This window comes from Canis lupus, chromosome 14 (assembly GCF_011100685.1).
Source record: "Canis lupus familiaris isolate Mischka breed German Shepherd chromosome 14, alternate assembly UU_Cfam_GSD_1.0, whole genome shotgun sequence".
In the NCBI taxonomy this organism is placed as follows: domain Eukaryota; kingdom Metazoa; phylum Chordata; class Mammalia; order Carnivora; family Canidae; genus Canis; species Canis lupus.
The window spans coordinates 48,687,376-48,706,372 of record NC_049235.1 but is presented as its reverse complement, the minus strand read 5'-3'; the positions used below and the strand labels follow the sequence as shown (position 1 = coordinate 48,706,372).

General features: G+C 47.1%; 1 protein-coding gene across 3 annotated transcripts in view; it reads left to right on the top strand.

Annotated features, from left to right (window-relative positions):
• The window catches only part of ELMO1 (engulfment and cell motility 1), a 525,693-nt gene that overhangs the window by 86,517 nt on the left and 420,179 nt on the right, over positions 1–18,997 (top strand). For all 3 annotated transcript variants that reach the window (XM_038557346.1, XM_038557348.1, XM_038557347.1), the window contains one exon: positions 12,056–12,194. In XM_038557346.1, coding sequence (XP_038413274.1) covers positions 12,056–12,194 — 139 coding nt within the window. Of the gene's footprint in view, positions 1–12,055; positions 12,195–18,997 lie in introns of those variants that run through there.

The following is an 18,997-nucleotide window of genomic DNA, read 5'->3' as shown; positions in this document are numbered from 1 at the left end:
TCCCCTTCTGTTTATGATGTTAAAGGGAAAAAGAACCACCATGCGGTGGGACCTCTGTGTGTTTCACTAGGGGGGCTACAGGGGGCTGTACCCGGGTACCCCATGCCTGCTAAATTGGTATTTTATGAATACTACCCTAGCAGGCTCTGTTTTCATTGCCTTATATATTTAGTCTTCACAACATCCTATGAGACAGGTTCCAGGCTTACTCCAGGGCTGCAGAGGAGGACATTGAGGGCTGGACATGTTACGTAACTGTCCAAAGTCACAGAGCTGTGGACACGGCAGGACCTGGCTTAACACCCAAGCAGCCCTCTGACCTCACTCCCTCACCAGCTCGTGCTCATCTGGAGAATGAAACCGGGTGGACCTGAGCGGGGAGAAAAAGGCAGAGGCTAGGACCGTCCCGTGTGCGCCGCTGCATTCTGTGTGCGTTCAGAATGACTAATTCAGTGCTGAGTTGTCAGGTGGCAGCCTGTGAAGGCACAGCCCAGCACTCTGCCTTCCGCAGAAGGCCCTGGCTGCTCATCTGATGCAATCGAATTTCCTAGGGTGGCCTTTAGAGCTCGGCTGTTGCTGGAGAGAGAGGGAGAAAGAAGTTTCACATATTGTTTTTTGATCAGCAGGTTTGGAAACTTTGAGTGTTTGGCTCACAGGATGGTGGAAATGCTCCAGCATTTCCTGTGGCCTCGAGTCTGGGTTCTGAGATAGAGAGCCGGGCCTCAGATTTGCCTCCCCCACTGGGGAATGTCAGCCACATCACGGGTGACAAGGCTTGCCTGCCTGCCCGGAGCAGGGGAGCTGGGGGAAGCAGGGGGGTGGGGCAGGAGGGGAACAGTCACTGGCATTACAACAGCTGAGAAGGAATTCAAAAAGCAAATACCCCAAAACCAGAATAAAGGAGGAAGTGTGTGCATTTGTTTGTAAAATAATGAACTTTCCAGTTGAGATGCTGATTCCCGAAGTGCAAGAGAGCTCCTAGTGAAGGGCAAAGAACCAGCAGCTCAGCTCCTGTCTCCTCTTGCTTTTGACAGAATTTCTCCAGGAGGAAAACCAATCTAGAGTAGGCCCTGCTCTCACCTCTGGGCGCCTCTATTTCTATTCCCGTCCAATGGGACAAATGAATAGCTGCTGCTTGAAGAAGTGCCTGGAGGTTTTCTGAGAAAGGAATTCTGGATTTCAAAAATGCATCATTGATTTGAGTAATCCTTCACATTTTTTTTTTTAAATCCCTGACTTTGCTTTTAAGGAAAGAGTGATTCATTCATTTATTCATTGACTTGTCTGAAAACTATTTACTGAGCTGCTATTCGCCACACCATCTGGTCAGGACTGGAGGTGCCGAGATGAATAAGATATATGATGCCCACCCTTGTGGGGGGCCTCAAACTAATAGCATCAAGTATGAAAAGGTGCTCTGGGAGATGCATTGCAGGCACCTAAGAAGGCACACGAGGCAGTTGCTTTTCAGCTTGGGCGGCTATGGGGTCAGGGAAATCAGAGGATCTGGCACATGAGATTGGCTTTGAAGCCTAGGTGGGACTCTTTGAAGCCAACCCGAGGGTGGAAGGGAAAGACATTGCAGGGAGAGGGAACATTATGAACAAAGGCAGGAGGCACAAGAATTTGCCATGCCCAGGAAATGGCCAGCAGTTTGAGGAGGAAAGAAAGCCACTACTTGTCTCGGTGCCTTTCCTCCACTCAGTAGAGCATGGCAAACTGGAGACGAATCCTGACCTGGCCAGTCTGGGCCTTGCCTTCTCCATGCAGCTTTACCCACAGCCACTGCAAAAGGACTGTCAGAGATCTTAAAGAAAAAACGTATTCTCCATGACTTAGAGTTGTGGCGAGTGTATTTGGGGGTGGGCACAGGGGTGCAGTTGGTGGGCAGGGGGCACTGGTGGTGCTCAGAGGCAGGCAGGAGCCAGACTGGGAAGTTCATGTGAGATAGGCCCTGAGTCACCATCTAGAGTTTTAAAGCAGGAAGGGAGATGTTGGAATCCAAGCTTTCACAAATAACAAATACTGTTTCTTCTGCTCTTTGTTTTCTGCCTGTTTGCACGGTAGAAGTTATAGCTGATTGAATTTTTTTTTTACTGTCCAATGTGAATTGGAAAGAGTTACTCAAAAGAATTGGGCTCCTTTCCTGGAGATAATCCCACAGATGCAGGTGATGATAATTCAACATGGAATGAAAGGAAAACGTTTTCTCTGCTACTTTCCACTGTGTATCTGGCCAAGACTATTCAGCACTTCTTTGTTTCCTGAGAAACAAAGGAGGTGAGTGGTCTCAAAGCATCATTTCCCAAAGTGTGTCCCATGTAAAACCGGTGCCACAAGATGCTCCATGGAAGAACAAAAAAAGAATTTTCTAGAAAGACACATTTCGGAAATATTATGTATTGCATAGGAAAATTTCACAGGACACATATATTACATTAAAAGTCCAAAGCGTCCTATGGTAAAGGAACCTTTTAAAAAATGTGGTATAGTGATTAAAAACATGAGCGATGGAATCCGACAGATGTGGATTGAGTCCTGGCGGGCCTCCACATTGGGATATGAGATATTGGACAAGTTACTCAGTGTCTGTGCATCTTAGTTTCCTAGTCTGTAAAATGGTTTAGTAACAGTACCTATTTCATAAGGTCGCTATGAAAAGTATATGGTACGTGAACTAGTTGGTTCCATAATTAGCTATTATTTCATTCAGTGTTTTACAAGAGATTTAACTTTTTCTTTCCTTTTCTTCTCCTGCTGCTTCTTTTTTTTTTTTTTTTTTTTTTTGGTTGTATCGCATTACTTATCTGAAGGAAATAGTATTGTGGGAAATGCCAGGCCAGGACTAATTCCTCAAATGCCTGCATGACTCCTGGTTGCAAGCCAGGAGAGGAAAAGTAGCTCCTAGGCACTGAAGGCTCCATCAGAAATGTGGACATTGCAGGTATCTGAGCCCTAGAACTGGTTAATAAAATGTCATTCCTGTGTAGCTCCACGGTTAGATTGTGTGACTTCAGTGTTTTGTGTGCCAGTTGTCTCTCTAAGGGACTGGCAAGATTATAACTTGGGGCAATAAACAGATATGATAGGGTTGATGTATTAGTTTGAAGCTTTTCTATTATAAGTGATGGAAACCTAGCTCAAATTTACTTAGCATAACAGGGAATTTATGGGCTCATATATCTAAGAAGAGTATTAGGAGAGCTCAGAGAATGGAAGAAAAAGTGTTAGGAGCCCGGAACTCAGCATGGGGAGGACTCTTGTCCTCTTTTCCTCTCTCTCTTGGCTGCTTGTTTTTGTCTCTCCTTGCCCCCTTCCTTCCTATCGCAGACGGTTTGTCACCCCGTGGAGGGAAGACGGCTGCCAAACAACTCCCCCCAGAAAGAGAGAACTCTTCCCTTCCAGGCCTCATAGAGCAATCCGCAGAAATTGAGTTGCCTGGATCATGTGTCTGTCCCTTGGGCTAGTCAATCACTGTTGCCAGGGAGATGGGTATTGTCATCGGCCCCACACATGCCCACTGTTGGTTGTGGGGCAGGACCTGATACCTGGAGAGGAGCGGTGGGAAAGCTCATGAGATGGACCAAAACCAAAGCTACAAGAGTTCTCTGGAGCTCTGTGTGAGGGAAGACGTGCTAGAGTGAAAGGATACAAAATTGTCCTCAAGTGGTATCAGGGTTGTCATGTTTTTACGTAAATTCTCTTTCCTGTTGATTTAAGCAACTTAAAAAAAAAAGATATTATTTATTTACTCATAAGAGACAGGCAGAGACATAGGCAGAAGGAGATGCAGGCTCCCTGTGGGCAGCGTGATGTGGGACTTGGTCCCAGGACCTTGGGATCATGACCTGAGCCAAGGCAGATGCTCAACCACTGAGCCACCCAGGTGCCCTATTTTTAGCAACTTAAAAAAAAATGTTTTTTTATTTCTTCAAGTGAATCTTGTCCTACATCTCATCTCCCTCTTTTATTGCAGTTAAAATAATGTATTTATGACTATTACTGTCCACTTTGTAAAGTTGGTTTATGTAATACATTTTTTGAAAAGCAAGATTAGAATCAGTAACCTTAGTGACCTGCTTTTCAACTAGGGATGATTTTGTCTCTTAAGGGACATCTGGCAAGGTCTGGAGACATTTTGATTGTCTCCAACTTCTAAGCAATCATTTGATTGTATAACTGGCATCTAATACTGGGTAGAGGCCAAGGATGCTGCTAAAAGTCCTGCAGCGCCAAGGATGAGCAAGAATTCTCTGATCCAAAACGTCAGTAGCACTGTGGTTAAGAAACGCTGCTTTAGTGGTTTCATGAGAACAGATCTTCTTCTCATAGACAAATTTATTACCCTACATTTTGTGGATTAAAAATAGATTAATTTTATTTATTTTTAAAGGGTTTTTGCTTTTTTTTCTTGATTGCATCAATGTATGAGAGTGTCATTTTGCCCACACGCTCACCAGTCAATAAACGTTTATTTCTTGCCAGTATGATAGACAACAAAGGTATGATTTGTTGTTGTTGTTTTTTTTTAAGATCTTATTTATTCATGAGAGACACACAGAGAGAGGCAGAGACAGGCAGGGAGAGAAGCAGGCTCCCTGTGGGGAGCCCCATGCCTGGGATCTCGCCCAGAGCCAAAGGCACACCCTCAACCCTGAGCCACCCAGGTGCCTCTGATTTGCTGTTCTGATTTGCATTTCTCTTATTACTGTTAAGAGTGATCTTTGGGGTATTTATTGATCATACAATTCCTCTTGTGTGGTTTACCTTATTTCCTTTTTTTAGGTTCTGCAAGTGTTTTATTTTAATATATTTATAGGAGATCATTATTAAGGATATTTAGACTAGATTAAGTCACAGCTGTTGCAGATATTTTCTTGATGGTTTTATCATTTATTTTTAAATTTTTATGGTGCTTTTTGGAATTTTAAGCATTTTGTGAGAAATCATCAGCTTCTTCTTTATGCTTTCTGTCTTCAGTGTTATATTGGTTTGCTAGGGCTGCCATAACAAAGCACCATGGCCTGGATGGGTTCAACAACAGAAACATTGTCTCACAGTTCTCGGGGCTGGAAATCTGAGATCAACATGTTGGCATCGTTGGTTCCTTCTGAAGCCTGTCTCCTTGACTTGTAGATGGTCCTCTTCTTACTGTGTCCTCGGATGCTTGTCCCTGTGTACCTGTTTGTGTCCAAATTTCCTCTTATAAGGACAGTCAGATAGGATGAGGACCCATGCTAATGACCTCATTTTAACTTGATTTCCTCTTTAAAGGCCCTATCTCGATATATACTCATATTCTTAGGTACTGGGGGTTAGGTCTTCAACATATGAATTTTCAGGGGACCACAGTAGCTGACAATCATGTTAGAAGGGGCCTCCATCACCTCGGGAGTATGTAAATATTTTGAGGAAGTTATTGAAACTCTCTATCCCCAGTATTCCCATAATCATAATAATCATTTGCCACCAATAGATAATGATGGCCAGTGGGGCAGAGGACAGTTTTCCTGCGGAGGAAGGAAGGGACAGAGGAGTTGAGGCAGATCATTTATCCAGCTGTTAGGTATTTATTCCCCATTGATCTGCCTTTTGGCTTCTACTGGCCCATCTGTCAGGCCCTTTCAGTGCAACCGTGGGGCACACAGTTCACCCAGGCAAGTGTGTTAGTTTTTCCATTACACAGTTCCTATAGGAATGTCCTCTTAGGCTTGTTTTTTTTTTCCCCCTCTTTTAATGGGGTTTGCTGGTGTAACAAAGACTAGAAATATGATAAAAGGGTTTAAAGCTATTTATAGCTATTATATTTTGAAAGCAAAAACTATATGGGAAATTAAAGGGAAAAAATCAGGTTATTTGGGAACTTTATGCATCCAAACCTAATCAAATTGACTGGAAAAAGATGTAGAAATGTAACAGTGAGATGGCTTCAAATTCAGAGATAAGTAGAACTTTGGGCGAAGAACAATGTGTAGAGACAGATTTCTAGACGGATTTTTTAAAAAGATTTTATTTATTTATTTATTTATTTATTTATTTATTTATTTATTTATTTATTTATTTATTCATGAGAGACACAGAGAGAGGCAGAGACACGGGCAGAGGGAGAAGCAGGCTCCATGCAGGGAGCCCGATGTGTGGGACTTGATCCCGGGACCCCAGGATCACGCCCTGAGCCGAAGGCAGATGCATTAACCGCCTAACTGCCGAGCCACCCAGGCGTCCCTCTAGATGGAATTAAGAGTGGTTTCCCTCCGTTGTCTTGGAAACGTGTGTGGCCCACAGCTAAGAAGGAGACATTCAGCAGAATGATAAAATTTCAACTTGCTCAAGGGTTATGGAGCCACATCTAACTGACAGGCGGACTTAGTATCTAAGTCCCAAATAAAAAGTGACTCCTCTTATCTCATTAAAATCACTCAACAATCAACAAGCCATTTGACATGCATATTAAGGTTGTAGAATCTTCCAGTTAAAACTGGAATCAAGGAAACCAATCAGCAGGCAAGCAGGGACATTGTAGAATTCTCCATCCATTTCCCAGCTGCCTCCAGGGACTCAAGAGTTACCTTCAGAGACAGAATGATTGGAGGAGTATCTAGCCAGCTGCAGAGACTTCCCTTCAGAGGGTCTTAAATTTTAGTTTGCATAAGAATTATTCTATCAGGCTGTTTACACAAATTTATGAGCCTTATATTTACTGGGCAATTCCGACAACATTAGGCTCAGTTTTACTGCTGGTGGCTCTGATGAGCGAGAATTAACTGTTCCTCATGCCAATATAAATTCAAGAGGATAAAATGTGGACTTCTGAGGCTAACGATGTGGACTGGATTATTCATTCTGCAGTTGTGCACCTGACTCTACCCCGAGGGAGCCCCGTCTGTGCTGTTTGTTAGTGTGGGCAATGCTGATGAGATCTAATTGGACTTGTCAAGTGAATTCCCAGGGGTTTCCCCCAGACTCTTGGCTTTCTCAAAGGCTCCTTTGTACACTGCAGCTTTCTTATTCTCCACGGAGACTCAGGGAAAGCCACATCATTGTACTCTCACCTGTCCAACAGGTTTTGTCTCAACGGTCTTTGAGAAATAAATACCAGTTAAAGGGGAAGTAAAACACCCTGGGTTTTTGATTCCTGGGGGGTTAGATGACCCCTTTTAGTGTAATTCTAGCCGATTTTGTGTAGAGGTGGGAAGAGGGTGCTCAAAACGCATTTTAATTTTCATTTTGAATTCTCCTGACCCTCAAGATGGTGTGTTCTTTGTTTTGAATAGTGTTACCTGATATTTACACAGTCTATTTCCATGTTAAAACCTGTTTTCTTAGTTTTTATTCTAAGGTGTATAACTCATCTGGATCCTGAATTGAGATAATGTGGTATAGACGTAATACATGGTTCATAGAATTCTCAAGTGAGTAAAAGACGGTGCAGACTATGAAGAAGAAAGCCTCAGTACAGATTGTCTACTTGTATTTGCATATATGAGACTTCATAATTATTTAACAAATCCCTGTTGGAGAATATTCGATTGTTTTCAAGTTTGGGGAATCATAACCAAAATAGCATTGTCATTTAAGGTTAAGTGAATAATTACTTCTTGAGGAAATATTCTGGAAAAGTAAAATAACTTGGAGAAACTGTAAGATTTTTGGTAGTTTGCCAAAAGGACCTCTGGAAAGTTGTACCAGTTTACACTCTGAATAGATGAGCACAGACATGAACTTTCTTCTTTAGGACTCATAAACCAAGAGGGTCTAGGGACTCAAGTGTGTGGTGAATGAACCTCTCAAGTTATGACCCAGCTGCTACTAGAACTACTTTTGCCCTTTCTTGGTTTCAGCCACTTGCCTGTTTCAGGAATGTGCTAGGCCTGTTCCTACCTCAGAGCCTTGGCACTATCTGTTTCCTTGGCCTTCAACATGATTTCTCCAGATCTCCTCCTGGCTCACATCCTCACCTCTCACCAGCCCTTTTTTTTTTTTCTCTCACCAGCCTTTACTCAAATGCTGCCTTCTCAGCGGAGCTGAGCTTTCCCTGATTTCTCTATTTACCATTACACTTTTGCCTCTCAAATGCAGATACGATCACATGCTTCAGATGCTCCTTCTCTGTTTCTCATTTTGCTCCTTGAGCCATCTAACATCTGGATTTGCTGCTGTTTCCTCAGCACCGAGAACAGGCCTGGCACAGAATAGGTAGGGCTCAGTAATTGTTGAAAAGAACCACTGCTTTGTAGATTTGCTCTCGCTGGTTAGCACCGATTGGCTTCATAGCAGGCTTCTCTCATCATTCTTGGCCAAAGGAGCAGCAGTTTTGTTTTGGTTCATTTCTTACACTTGTCAGCTTGGTGAAGTTAGTTATGTCCGTAACTGTCGGTGTTGGCCAGGTGGCCGCCATTGTCCGTTGTCTCCATCATCGTCTGTTGTCTCCATCATCTCAGTGATGTTCAGCTGCCACTGAGATGGGGGTGATAACTGACAAGGCCTACTCTGGTCTGATAAAGAGCCAAATGCACATGTTTGATCAGAGTCTTCATACACAGATCCATTTCTAAGAAGAAAGGACCAAGAACCCAATAGAAAAGGGACCAAAGATTTGGACAGTTCACTGAAAAGTTCACTTGCCTCTTTATGTTCAACCTCACTCACAGTAAGAGAAATACACATTAAAAGTACATGTGGTATATTTTTTTCAGTGAGTCAGGTGTGCAAATGTTCAGTCTATTGGTGAGGCTGTGTGTAAATAGGCAGCCTCATCCATTGCTGGGGATTGTGAGGGGAGAGTACAGATTGGTGCAATGCCTATGGAGGGATATCTGGAAATGGCTATCAAAATGTAAAACTGCATATGCTTGGGATGCCTGGGTGACTCAGTTAAGCAGTAGATTCTTGGTTTCAGCTCAGGTCATGATCTCATGGGTGGTGACATGGAGCCGGCAGTTGGGCTCTGCACTCAGCGGAGGGTCTGCTTAAGATTCTCTCTCTCCCTCTGCCCTCCCCTCAAATAAATAAGTCTTTAAAAAATATAAAATAAAATGAAAGTACATATGTTTCTGACCTACCAATTTCACTTCTGTGGAGCTATTGTAAGGAGGTACTTGCACATGCGTAAAATGATGCATGCGTAAGGCCACGCACCACAGCCTCATTTGTAATAGCTAAGAGTAAGAAATCACTTGAGCACCCAGATGATAGAGAACTAACTCTTCCTATAGGAGACTTCCATCTAGAGAATTACTATGCAGCTGTAAAAGGAGCCGGGCTGCTTTATTTGCACTGATATCCAAAGATTTAGAAGATAGGCAACGTGAAAAAAAATGGTATGGAATGCTGCCTCTTTTTTATAAAGAAGGGGGGGGATGTAATATATTTTTGCGTCTGCCTTATGTACACGCGAAGACTTTCTGGAGGGGCACGCAAGAACTGGGTAGCTGGAGACATAGGGGTAAACATGGCTATGGGGGGGGGATGTGCAACCATAAGAGGAGGGAGATGCTACACTATATTTTCTCTCTCTCTCTCTCTCTCTCTCTCACACACACACACACACACACACACAAACATTTATGTTTCGCATCATATGAATATCTCACCCATCGGAAAATACTAAGTTAAAACAACCATCCTAGAGAACTGGGCTAATCTGGGAGAGGCTGCTGGGGATCATCTTCCTTCGAGAAAGCCACACTGTTCATTCCAGGGAGAATTCAAGGTCCAGGTGGGAAGGCCGCCCTCTCTGCCTCGGGGTTTGGCTGTGCCCCAACGGCGCAGTGCACAAACCAGCCTCGGGCATGCGGCACTGAGCGCACATGTGCAGGTGTGTTAACCTCAGGGCAGGTCTCCTTCCATGCTCACGACATCCTGGTTGCATCCTGGTTGCATCCTGGTTGCATCAGTGTGGAGCTCTATTGGTGACACAGAATACCGGCCTCGGGCACACGGCACCGAGCGCGCGTGTGCAGGTGTGCAAACCATGGGGCAGGTCTCTTCGCTCACGACACCTGGTTGCATCCTGGTTGCATCAGTGCGGAGCTCTGTTTGTGACACACAATACCGTCCGCGGGTATGCGGCACTGAGCGCACGTGTGCATGTGTGCAAACCTCGGGGCAGATCTCCTTGCTCACGACATCCTGGTTGCATCAGTGCGGAGCTCCACTGGTGACACAGAATACCGGCCTCAGGCACGCGGCACCCAGCGCGCACGTGCAGGTGTGCGAACTGTGGGGCAGGTCTCCTTGCTCACGACACCTGGTTACATCCTGGTTGCATCAGTGCGGGGGGTTCTATTTGTGACACAGAATACTGGCCTCGGGCACGCGGCACCGAGTGTGCCTGTGCAGGTGTGCAAACCCCGGGGCAGGTCTCCTTGCTCACGACATCCTGGTTGCATCCTGGTTGCATCAGCGCGGGGCTCTATTTGTGACACAGAATACCGGCCTCGGGCACGTGGCACTGAGTGCGCGTGTGCAGGTGTGCAAACCCTGGGGCAGGTCTCCTTGCTCATGACACCTGGTTGTATCCTGGTTGCATCAGTGTGGAGCTCTATTGGTTACACAGAATACCGGCCTCGGGCACGTGGCACTGAGTGTGTGTGTGCAGGTGTGCAAACCGCGGGGCAAGTCTCCTTGCTCACGACACCTGGTTGTATCCTGGTTGCATCAGTGCGGAGCTCTGTTTGTGACACACAATACCGTCCGCGGGTATGCGGCACTGAGCGCACGTGTGCATGTGTGCAAACCTCGGGGCAGATCTCCTTGCTCACGACATCCTGGTTGCATCAGTGCGGAGCTCCACTGGTGACACAGAATACCGGCCTCAGGCACGCGGCACCCAGCGCGCACGTGCAGGTGTGCGAACTGTGGGGCAGGTCTCCTTGCTCACGACACCTGGTTACATCCTGGTTGCATCAGTGCGGGGGGTTCTATTTGTGACACAGAATACTGGCCTCGGGCACGCGGCACCGAGTGTGCCTGTGCAGGTGTGCAAACCCCGGGGCAGGTCTCCTTGCTCACGACATCCTGGTTGCATCCTGGTTGCATCAGCGCGGGGCTCTATTTGTGACACAGAATACCGGCCTCGGGCACGTGGCACTGAGTGCGCGTGTGCAGGTGTGCAAACCCCGGGGTAGGTCTCCTTGCTCACGACATCCTGGTTGCATCAGTGCGGAGCTCCATTGGTGACACAGAAAGCCGGCCTCGGGCACACGGCACCCAGCGCGGGTGTGCAGGTGTGCAAACCTCGGGGTAGGTCTCCTTGCTCATGACATCCTGGTTGCATCCTGGTTGCATCAGTGCGGGGCTCCATGGGTGACACAGAAAACCGGCCTCGGGCACGTGGCACTGAGCGTGCGTGTGCAGGTGTGCAAACCGCGGGGCAGGTCTCCTGCTCACGACATCCTGGTTGCATCTTGGTTGCATCAGTGCGGAGCTCCATTGGTGACACAGAATACCGGCCTCGGGCATGCGGCACCGAGCGCGCGTGTGCAGGTGTGCAAACTCTGGGGCAGGTCTCCTTTGCTCATGATACCCTGGTTGCTATAGTGCGGAGCTCTGTTGGTGACACAGAATACCGGCCTCGGGCACGCGGCACCGAGCGCGCGTGTGCAGGTGTGCAAACCCCGGGCCCATCTCCTCGCTCACGACATCCTGGTTGCATCCTGGTTGCATCAGTGCGGGGCTCCATTGGTGACACAGAAAACACTTGAAAGAAACGCGGCTTCCTGCCCTGACTTCCTGGGCAATCGGCTCTTCCGGAGACTGTTGAGCGCGAGGAGCCCGCGGGAGGAGCGGGAGCCGGAGCCAGAGCCGGAGCCGGAGCCGAGCCGAGCTGTGCCCCGGGGTCGCACCCGCGCTGGGGCCTGGGCCTGGGCCTGGGCCGGGGTCGGGCCGCGTGGACGGCGGGGCCGGGGCGGGGCGGCGGTGCCCGTGTGCCTCCTGCACCCGGAGCCGCTCCTCAGACCTAAACCACCAGTGAAAACAGGAAGTGATGAAGCAGAATTCGCCCTGCATCGGCACCGAGCAACTTGTCTTCCTTTTGTCTGTCGTTCCTCGCTAGGTGTAGACACGTGCGGCCGTCGGATCCGGGTCCTGCCAGCCTCGGACTCCCCGGGTTCAGGATGCCGCCCCCCGCCGACATCGTCAAGGTGGCCATCGAATGGCCGGGGGCCTACCCCAAACTCATGGAAATCGATCAGGTCAGTCATGCCCGCGGCCAGTTTTTGGTTTTTTGTTTTTTTTTTTTTTTTTTTTTTTTTTTTTTTTTTGTCTTTCGGGCAGGTTATTTTCAGGCTTTTTTTCTGCTTGGGAATTTTCCCAGACTTCTTTAGGATAGCTCTTCCCCCACCCCCCCACCCCCTTTGCTCTCTCTGTGTTGAAAAATCTGTGCAATAATAGTTGCAGTGTAGTGTGATTTCTGTACCGCATGCAGTGGCGATGGATGGGGGTTTTATGCTCGTTCAACATCCCCTTGGACCGTGTCAATACAGGGCTTGTGTCTGGGGCTGCGAGAGGCGGGAGGGCCCAGTGGGCTGGGCTCTGCGCGGTGGACACAGCGGAGGCTGTCCCAGCCCTGCCTGGCAGGGGCTCATGAATATGTGCAGATTGTCTTATTACAGGCAACACAAAACTTAATTTTCTGACTCACTTTCCCCTTCGATTTTTGCAGAAACCAACAAGTGCATTATATTAACAGCTTAATAATGAGATCATTATTTCCGTATAGAAGGACTCACTCTTGCATCCCAGCCAATTATACCAATTATAATTTTATTATTAGTGTAAAATGTACTGCGTGTCTAGTGTCTTGTCTGGCATGTAATAAATACTCAATAAATATTTACTGAATGAAAAAATATCCAGAAGATTTTTTTTACATGGCCTGACCTTTTTATTATTATTATTATTTATTTTATTTATTTTATTTTGCCCTGACCTTTAAAGACATCCTTTACCTTGGATCTGGACAGTCTTTCAGTATAGCTTTGGTTGGATTTGATTACAGGTTATCTCAGGAAAGTTGCTTATGTCATTGCAGAGCAAATGATTTAAGGGGGAAACAAGGCTGAGACTTAATGTACACTTAAGGTTTCATAAGGCAACTAATGTAGACATCTAGATGGCTTTTGACATTTTCAAAATTAGGGTACACTTAGGGTTTCATAAGGCAAATAATGTAGACATCTAGATGGCTTTTTTTTTAATTTTTTTATTTTTTATTTATGATAGGCACACAGTGAGAGAGAGAGAGAGAGAGGCAGAGACACAGGCAGAGGGAGAAGCAGGCTCCATGCACCGGGAGCCCGACGTGGGATTCGATCCCGGGTCTCCAGGATCACGCCCTGGGCCAAAGGCAGGCGCTAAACCACTGCGCCACCCAGGGATCCCTTGACATTTTCAAAATTAGGGTACCATGGCAACTCCACTTTGTATTTATGGTCTCAATACTATTTTATGATTATGATCTACACTTTTTTTTATTTTTTTGCCCCTGGTCAGATTTTATTATCTGGTTGAAGAATATTGCAAGAGTTGTATGGCATTGTGCGGATGCAAAAGACTCATTAAAATAAATGATAAAGGTCAAATCAGAATTAGTTGAGCTTGAGAGTGAATGTAAGAAAGGGTAACATTTTAGGATTGTTGTCAGAAAAGGTGTCATCAGTCCAGCTCATCATTGTCATTTTAACTGCTCTGTGGGGTAGTTTTTGCCAGGCTCTAGAAGCAACCCGTGCAGATAGAGAAGCCCACCCGGTCGTCTTCTCTACCTTTGTGTCAGGTAACAGATGTCCTTTTTCATGTGCTGTTCAAGAAGAGGATAGGAGTTGAATTTTAAAACATGTCTGGAACTACTTGGTGTGGACTAAATATAGTTAGATTAGGTTCGGCTACAACCGAGAGAACCAACGGCTTCAAAGAGAAGCTGTCCTCTCACATCCACGTGGCGGTCCTGGGCTGGCGTGATGTTCCAGTGTCGTGGGCTTGGGCCCCTCGGTCTTGTGGCTTTGCCTTCTGTGGCTGGGGACAGTTGGTCTGGGCTTCACCTGGGGGCCCACTGGAAATGCAGTCTCAGAACCTCCCCGCCCCCACAAGACCTCCTGACCTATAATCTGCGTTTTTAGCTAGGTCCCCAGGGGATTGCTGTGGGTAGTTAAGTTTGAGAAGTGCTGAGCTGGATACCTGGTGCCCAAGTCTGAGTCTCATCCGGATCACCTGGGGCACTTATTTAAGTGTTCTTGGGGCCCCTATGCCAAGAGATTCTAGGTCAGTGGTTTAGGGAATTATTTCCTTTTCATTCTTCCGTGGCCCCAGGTGTTTGGGAACCTCTGCTGTAAGACCGCAGCCCCTGATACACATTCTTAGAGGTTTGTGAAGTCAGTGTCCTGTTCTTGCCTTCGGCGATGGCCTTTGCTGTGCGCCTTGATACTTTTTTAAAATCATCTCTTTTATTTTGGAACAGTGTTGGATTTACAGAAAAGATTGCGAAGATCATATGGAGAGTTTCCGTATACCCTTCCCTCAGTTTTCCCTAACGTTAACATCTTAATATAACCCGGTACATTTCTTAAAACTAAGAAATTAACCATGACACATGACTGGTAACTAAACTTCAAACTTTACTTGGATGTCAGCAGTTTTTCCACTAATGTCCTTTTTCTGTTCCAGGATCTAATCCAGGAACGCCAACTGTATTGTAATATAGTCGTCATGGTTCCTCGGTCTCCTTCAGCCTTTGCTGGTTTCTCAGTCTTTCCTTGTTATTTCATGGCCTGATGGTTTTGAGGAGTAACTTTAATATCAGGACAGTTTCAAACAGAGAAATGGTGAGAATAGTACAAAGAACTTCTGCCTACCTTTTATCCAGATTCTTTAATTATTAATATTTTGCTTCACAGACTTCATCCGTTTTCTCTCCTTTTAATATATATCCTTTTTCGGAGCCATCCGAGGGTGATTTAGGGGCATCGCCCCCCTTTATACCTAAATACTCAGTGCATCTTTCCTAAGAACAGACTCATTCTCTTACATAACCATAGTCTCTTTATAAAAGCCAGGAAATTGAACATTAGTTCAAAACTATCATCTAATTCAAAGTCCATAGGCCATAGTCAAGATTTTCAGTTGTCCCAATAAGGTCCTTTATAGGTGTTTCTCCCTACAGTCTGAAATCCCTCCAGGATCATGTATTACTACATTTATTGTCCTGTCCCTTTGGGTCTCCATTGATCTGGTAGTTTCCTTAGACTTTATCTTTTGTGACCTTGACAATTTTGTGGGGCACAGGACAGCTTTGTGCAATGCCCTTCTGTTTGAGTTTCTGTCTGTTTTCCCCCCAGGTTTTGCATTTTGGGGTGAAATGCCAGAGACATGTTGTCGTGTCCTTCTTGGGACATTGTATCAGAAGGCACATGATGTTTCCTTGTGTTATTCTTGGTTTTACAAACGCAGCAGATAACTGAGGTTCGTGGAAGTGATTTGCCAGTTAACGAAGCAGGACACAAAGCCAGGCCTCATTTACACTCCAGACTGAATTTTTAAACAGTTGGCTAAATTGTGGGCATCGCCTTATGGAGACCCACCCAAAGAGTTAGAATCCCAGGTCTTGGTCACCCCACGGGTGCTGAAGTTGGAGCAAGAAACTAGTGGCAGTCCTGGTGTCAGGTGTTTTTTTCTTGATGGTGTCAGGTGTTGTTTCTTGAGTCTGAAGTTGGCACAAGGATTGGAAGTGTGTTTGCACATGCAGTGAAGACTTGAGAAATGATCGTGACTTGGGTTTTCTTCTAATTTCTGCCTTCTTCAGTGAGGGTCACAAACCCTGCCTCTGCCTCTCTCCTATGGCGTGTTACCTTTGTTCAGAAGGCTCTTTGCTCCTTTTTAGCCTGAGTGGCTACTATGCCACTAAAAGGTTGTTTCTGGAAGTTGGGCTGGGCATTGCTATCTTATGGTCTTCTAAAACCTTGAGTATCCTTCCACTTGTGTTGTCACTCTCTGTTAACTGAAACCAGTGGTCTGACTCAACCTGGAGTGTGCCGAAGAATCACCTAGGGAGCTGACGAAAAATGCATAGTCCCAGCCTGGCTGCAGAGACATGGATGCCTTTGGCCAGGGATGGGGCCCCTCGTCCACTGTGTGATGAGCACTAAGTGAGTTTGATGCGGGGGCTCCCACACCTCATGGTCCAGGGGCTCATGAGAAAGAGTCATGCATGAGTCTGTAGATGGTTTCACCTTGGAGTGCTGCTTCTTTAGTGCCCAGAAAACCATCCGTCCTTGATCAGTGGGTCAAGGGTTAATTATGACTAACTGGAAGAGGAAGCTTCCTGACTAGGGGGATCATGTCTGCCCAGCCTTGCTTTAACAATGCCCCTGTGGTTCAGGGGGATGTCTGCATGGAGAAGACTGCTTTGTCTTCTTTCTGAACTGTGAGGAGCCATTTCTATGTTTGCACTCTGGCAGGAAGAGCCCCTAAGGGCTTTTTTACAGGTGGAGCCTGCGGTACCAACCTGGTGGCTGTCAGCAGGTGTTGGCTCTCACTCGCGGCTTCTTTGTTCTTTTTTTGTATATTTTTTAATTGGAGTTCAATTTGCCAACATCTAGCCTAACACCCAGTGCTCATCCCGTCAAGTGCCCCCTCAGTGCCCGTCACCCAGTCACCCCAACCCCCCGCCCACCTCCCTTTCCACCACCCCTTGTTTGTTTCCCAGAGTTAGGGAATGTGACAGACGTTCTCTCACCCTCTCTGATATTTCCCACTCATGTTCTCTCCTTTCCCCTTTAATCTCTTTCACTATATTTTATATTCCCCAAATGAATGAGACCATGTAATGTTGGTCCTTCTCCGATTGACTTCCTTCCCTCAGCATAATACCCCCCAGTTCCATCCACGTCGAAGCAAATGGTGGGTATTGGTCGTTTCTAATGGCTGAGGAACATTCCACTGTATACAGAGACCACAGCTTCTTCATCCAGTGCTCCGCATCCCTTGCCATCAGGCAAATACCAATTGGAGCCACAATGAGATACCACCTCACACCAGGGAGAAGGGTGAAAATTAACAAGATGGGAAAGAGCCAGTGCTGGGAGGATGTGGACGGGGAAGGCTCTTGCCCTGTGGGTGGGAACGTGAGCTGGTGCAGCCGCTCGCTCGTGCTTCTGCTGTGACCTGTGTGGTGGGTGGCTGAGTGCTCGCCCTCCGAGAGGCGCTTGGGGCAGCTGTGGGGGGCACATGGAGCCCGAAGGGCTGCTGCCCACCTGTGCTCCCCTCCTGCGGCTGAGCAGCCTCACTCCTCCGCCCAGAGCCTGGAGACCTCCCCGCCGCAGGTCGGCCCAGGGGTAGAGTGCTCACACTTGAGCCCCACATACCCTCCTCCAGCCTCAGTACCTTGACTTTGTAAAGCTGACATCATCGGTTTCCACTTTCACGATTGTTGTGAAGATGAGGGGAGATGCGTGAAAACAATGAAGGACATTGCCTGGCTCAGAGCAACAGCTCCGTGAAGGCCACCTGGTTGCCCTGGTTGCTGCCGGTGTGAGCACAACTGCATGAGATGTGGCCCCCCCGGGTGGCTCAGTGGGGGAGCGTCCACTCAGGTCACGAGCGATCCCGGGGTCCAGCCCCGCAGTGCCTGGGGGTGGGGGGAGGTCCCTGCCCAGCAGGGAGCCTGCCTCTCCCTCTCTGCCCCTCCCCACCTCACTCATTTTCTTTCCCTCTCTTGCTCTCTTTCTAATAAAAAGATAAATTCTTTTTTTTAAAGTAAAGAAAATGAGATGCACTGGTTTTCCTTTTTACCTGCTCTTCACCATGGACAGTTCCCTTGCGTTCTCCTTTCTCCACCAAATGTTCTTTTTTTTTTAAGATTTTATTTATTCATTCATGAGAGACACACACACACACACAGAGGGAGGCAGAGACACAGGCAGACGGAGAAGCAGGCTACATGCAGGGAGCCCAATGTGGGACTCGATCCCGGGTCTCCAGGATCATGCCCCGGGGTGAAGGCAGCGCTATACCGCTGAGCCACTGGGGCTGCCCTCCACCTAATGTTCTTAATGTTTAGGAAGGAGAGACAACCGAAGAGTTAGGGTGGGAGGCACCATCTAGCAATAGGGGAGAACTCTATTTTTTTATATATAAATTTATTTTTTATTGGTGTTCAATTTGCCAACATATAGCATAACACCCAGTGCTCATCCTATCAAGTGCCCCCATCAGTGCCCGTCATCCAGTCACCCCCACCCCCGCCCACCTCCCTTTCTACCACCCGTAGGTTGTTTCCCAGAGTTAGGAGTCTCTCATGTTCTGTCTCTCTTTCTGATATTTCCCACTCATTTTTTCTCCTTTCCCCTTTATTCCTTTTCACTATTTCTTATATTCTAGGGGGGAGCTCTAACTGCACATGCAGCCAGTTTGCGCTGTGGAACATTCACGGGCTCCCTAGAACTTCTCCGTGATCCCTTCTTCCAGTCCTTGCCCCCTCACCAGCATTCCTGGCAGCTCTGCTCCCCCACTGCTGGCAGAGGAGGGAAGGGTGGTCCTGCTTCTTTCCCAGGGTGCTTGGTCTGCCCCAACCTTCGTCTCTTTGGCGGTTCACCAATAAGCTTTTCTATTCCTACCTTGGGAGACCCTTCTCTTGACCTACGAGTTCTCTTGCTGGTGTGTGCTTTATTTTTTTGTCTTTCCATTCTAAGTTTTTCTTTTTTTTTAAGATTTATTTATTTATTTATGATAGAGAGAAAGAGAGAGGCAGAGACACAGGAGGAGGGAGAAGCAGGCTCCATGCCGGGAGCCCGACGTGGGACTCGATCCCGGGACTCCAGGATCACGCCCTGGGCCAAAGGCAGGCGCTAAACCGCTGAGCCACCCAGGGATCCCCTTAAGACTTTATTTATTTATTCTTGAGAGACACAGACAGAAAGGCAGAGACATAGGCAGAGGGAGAAGCAGGCTCCCTGCGTGAAGCCTGATGTGGAACTCGATCCCAGGACCCCGGGATCATGCCCTG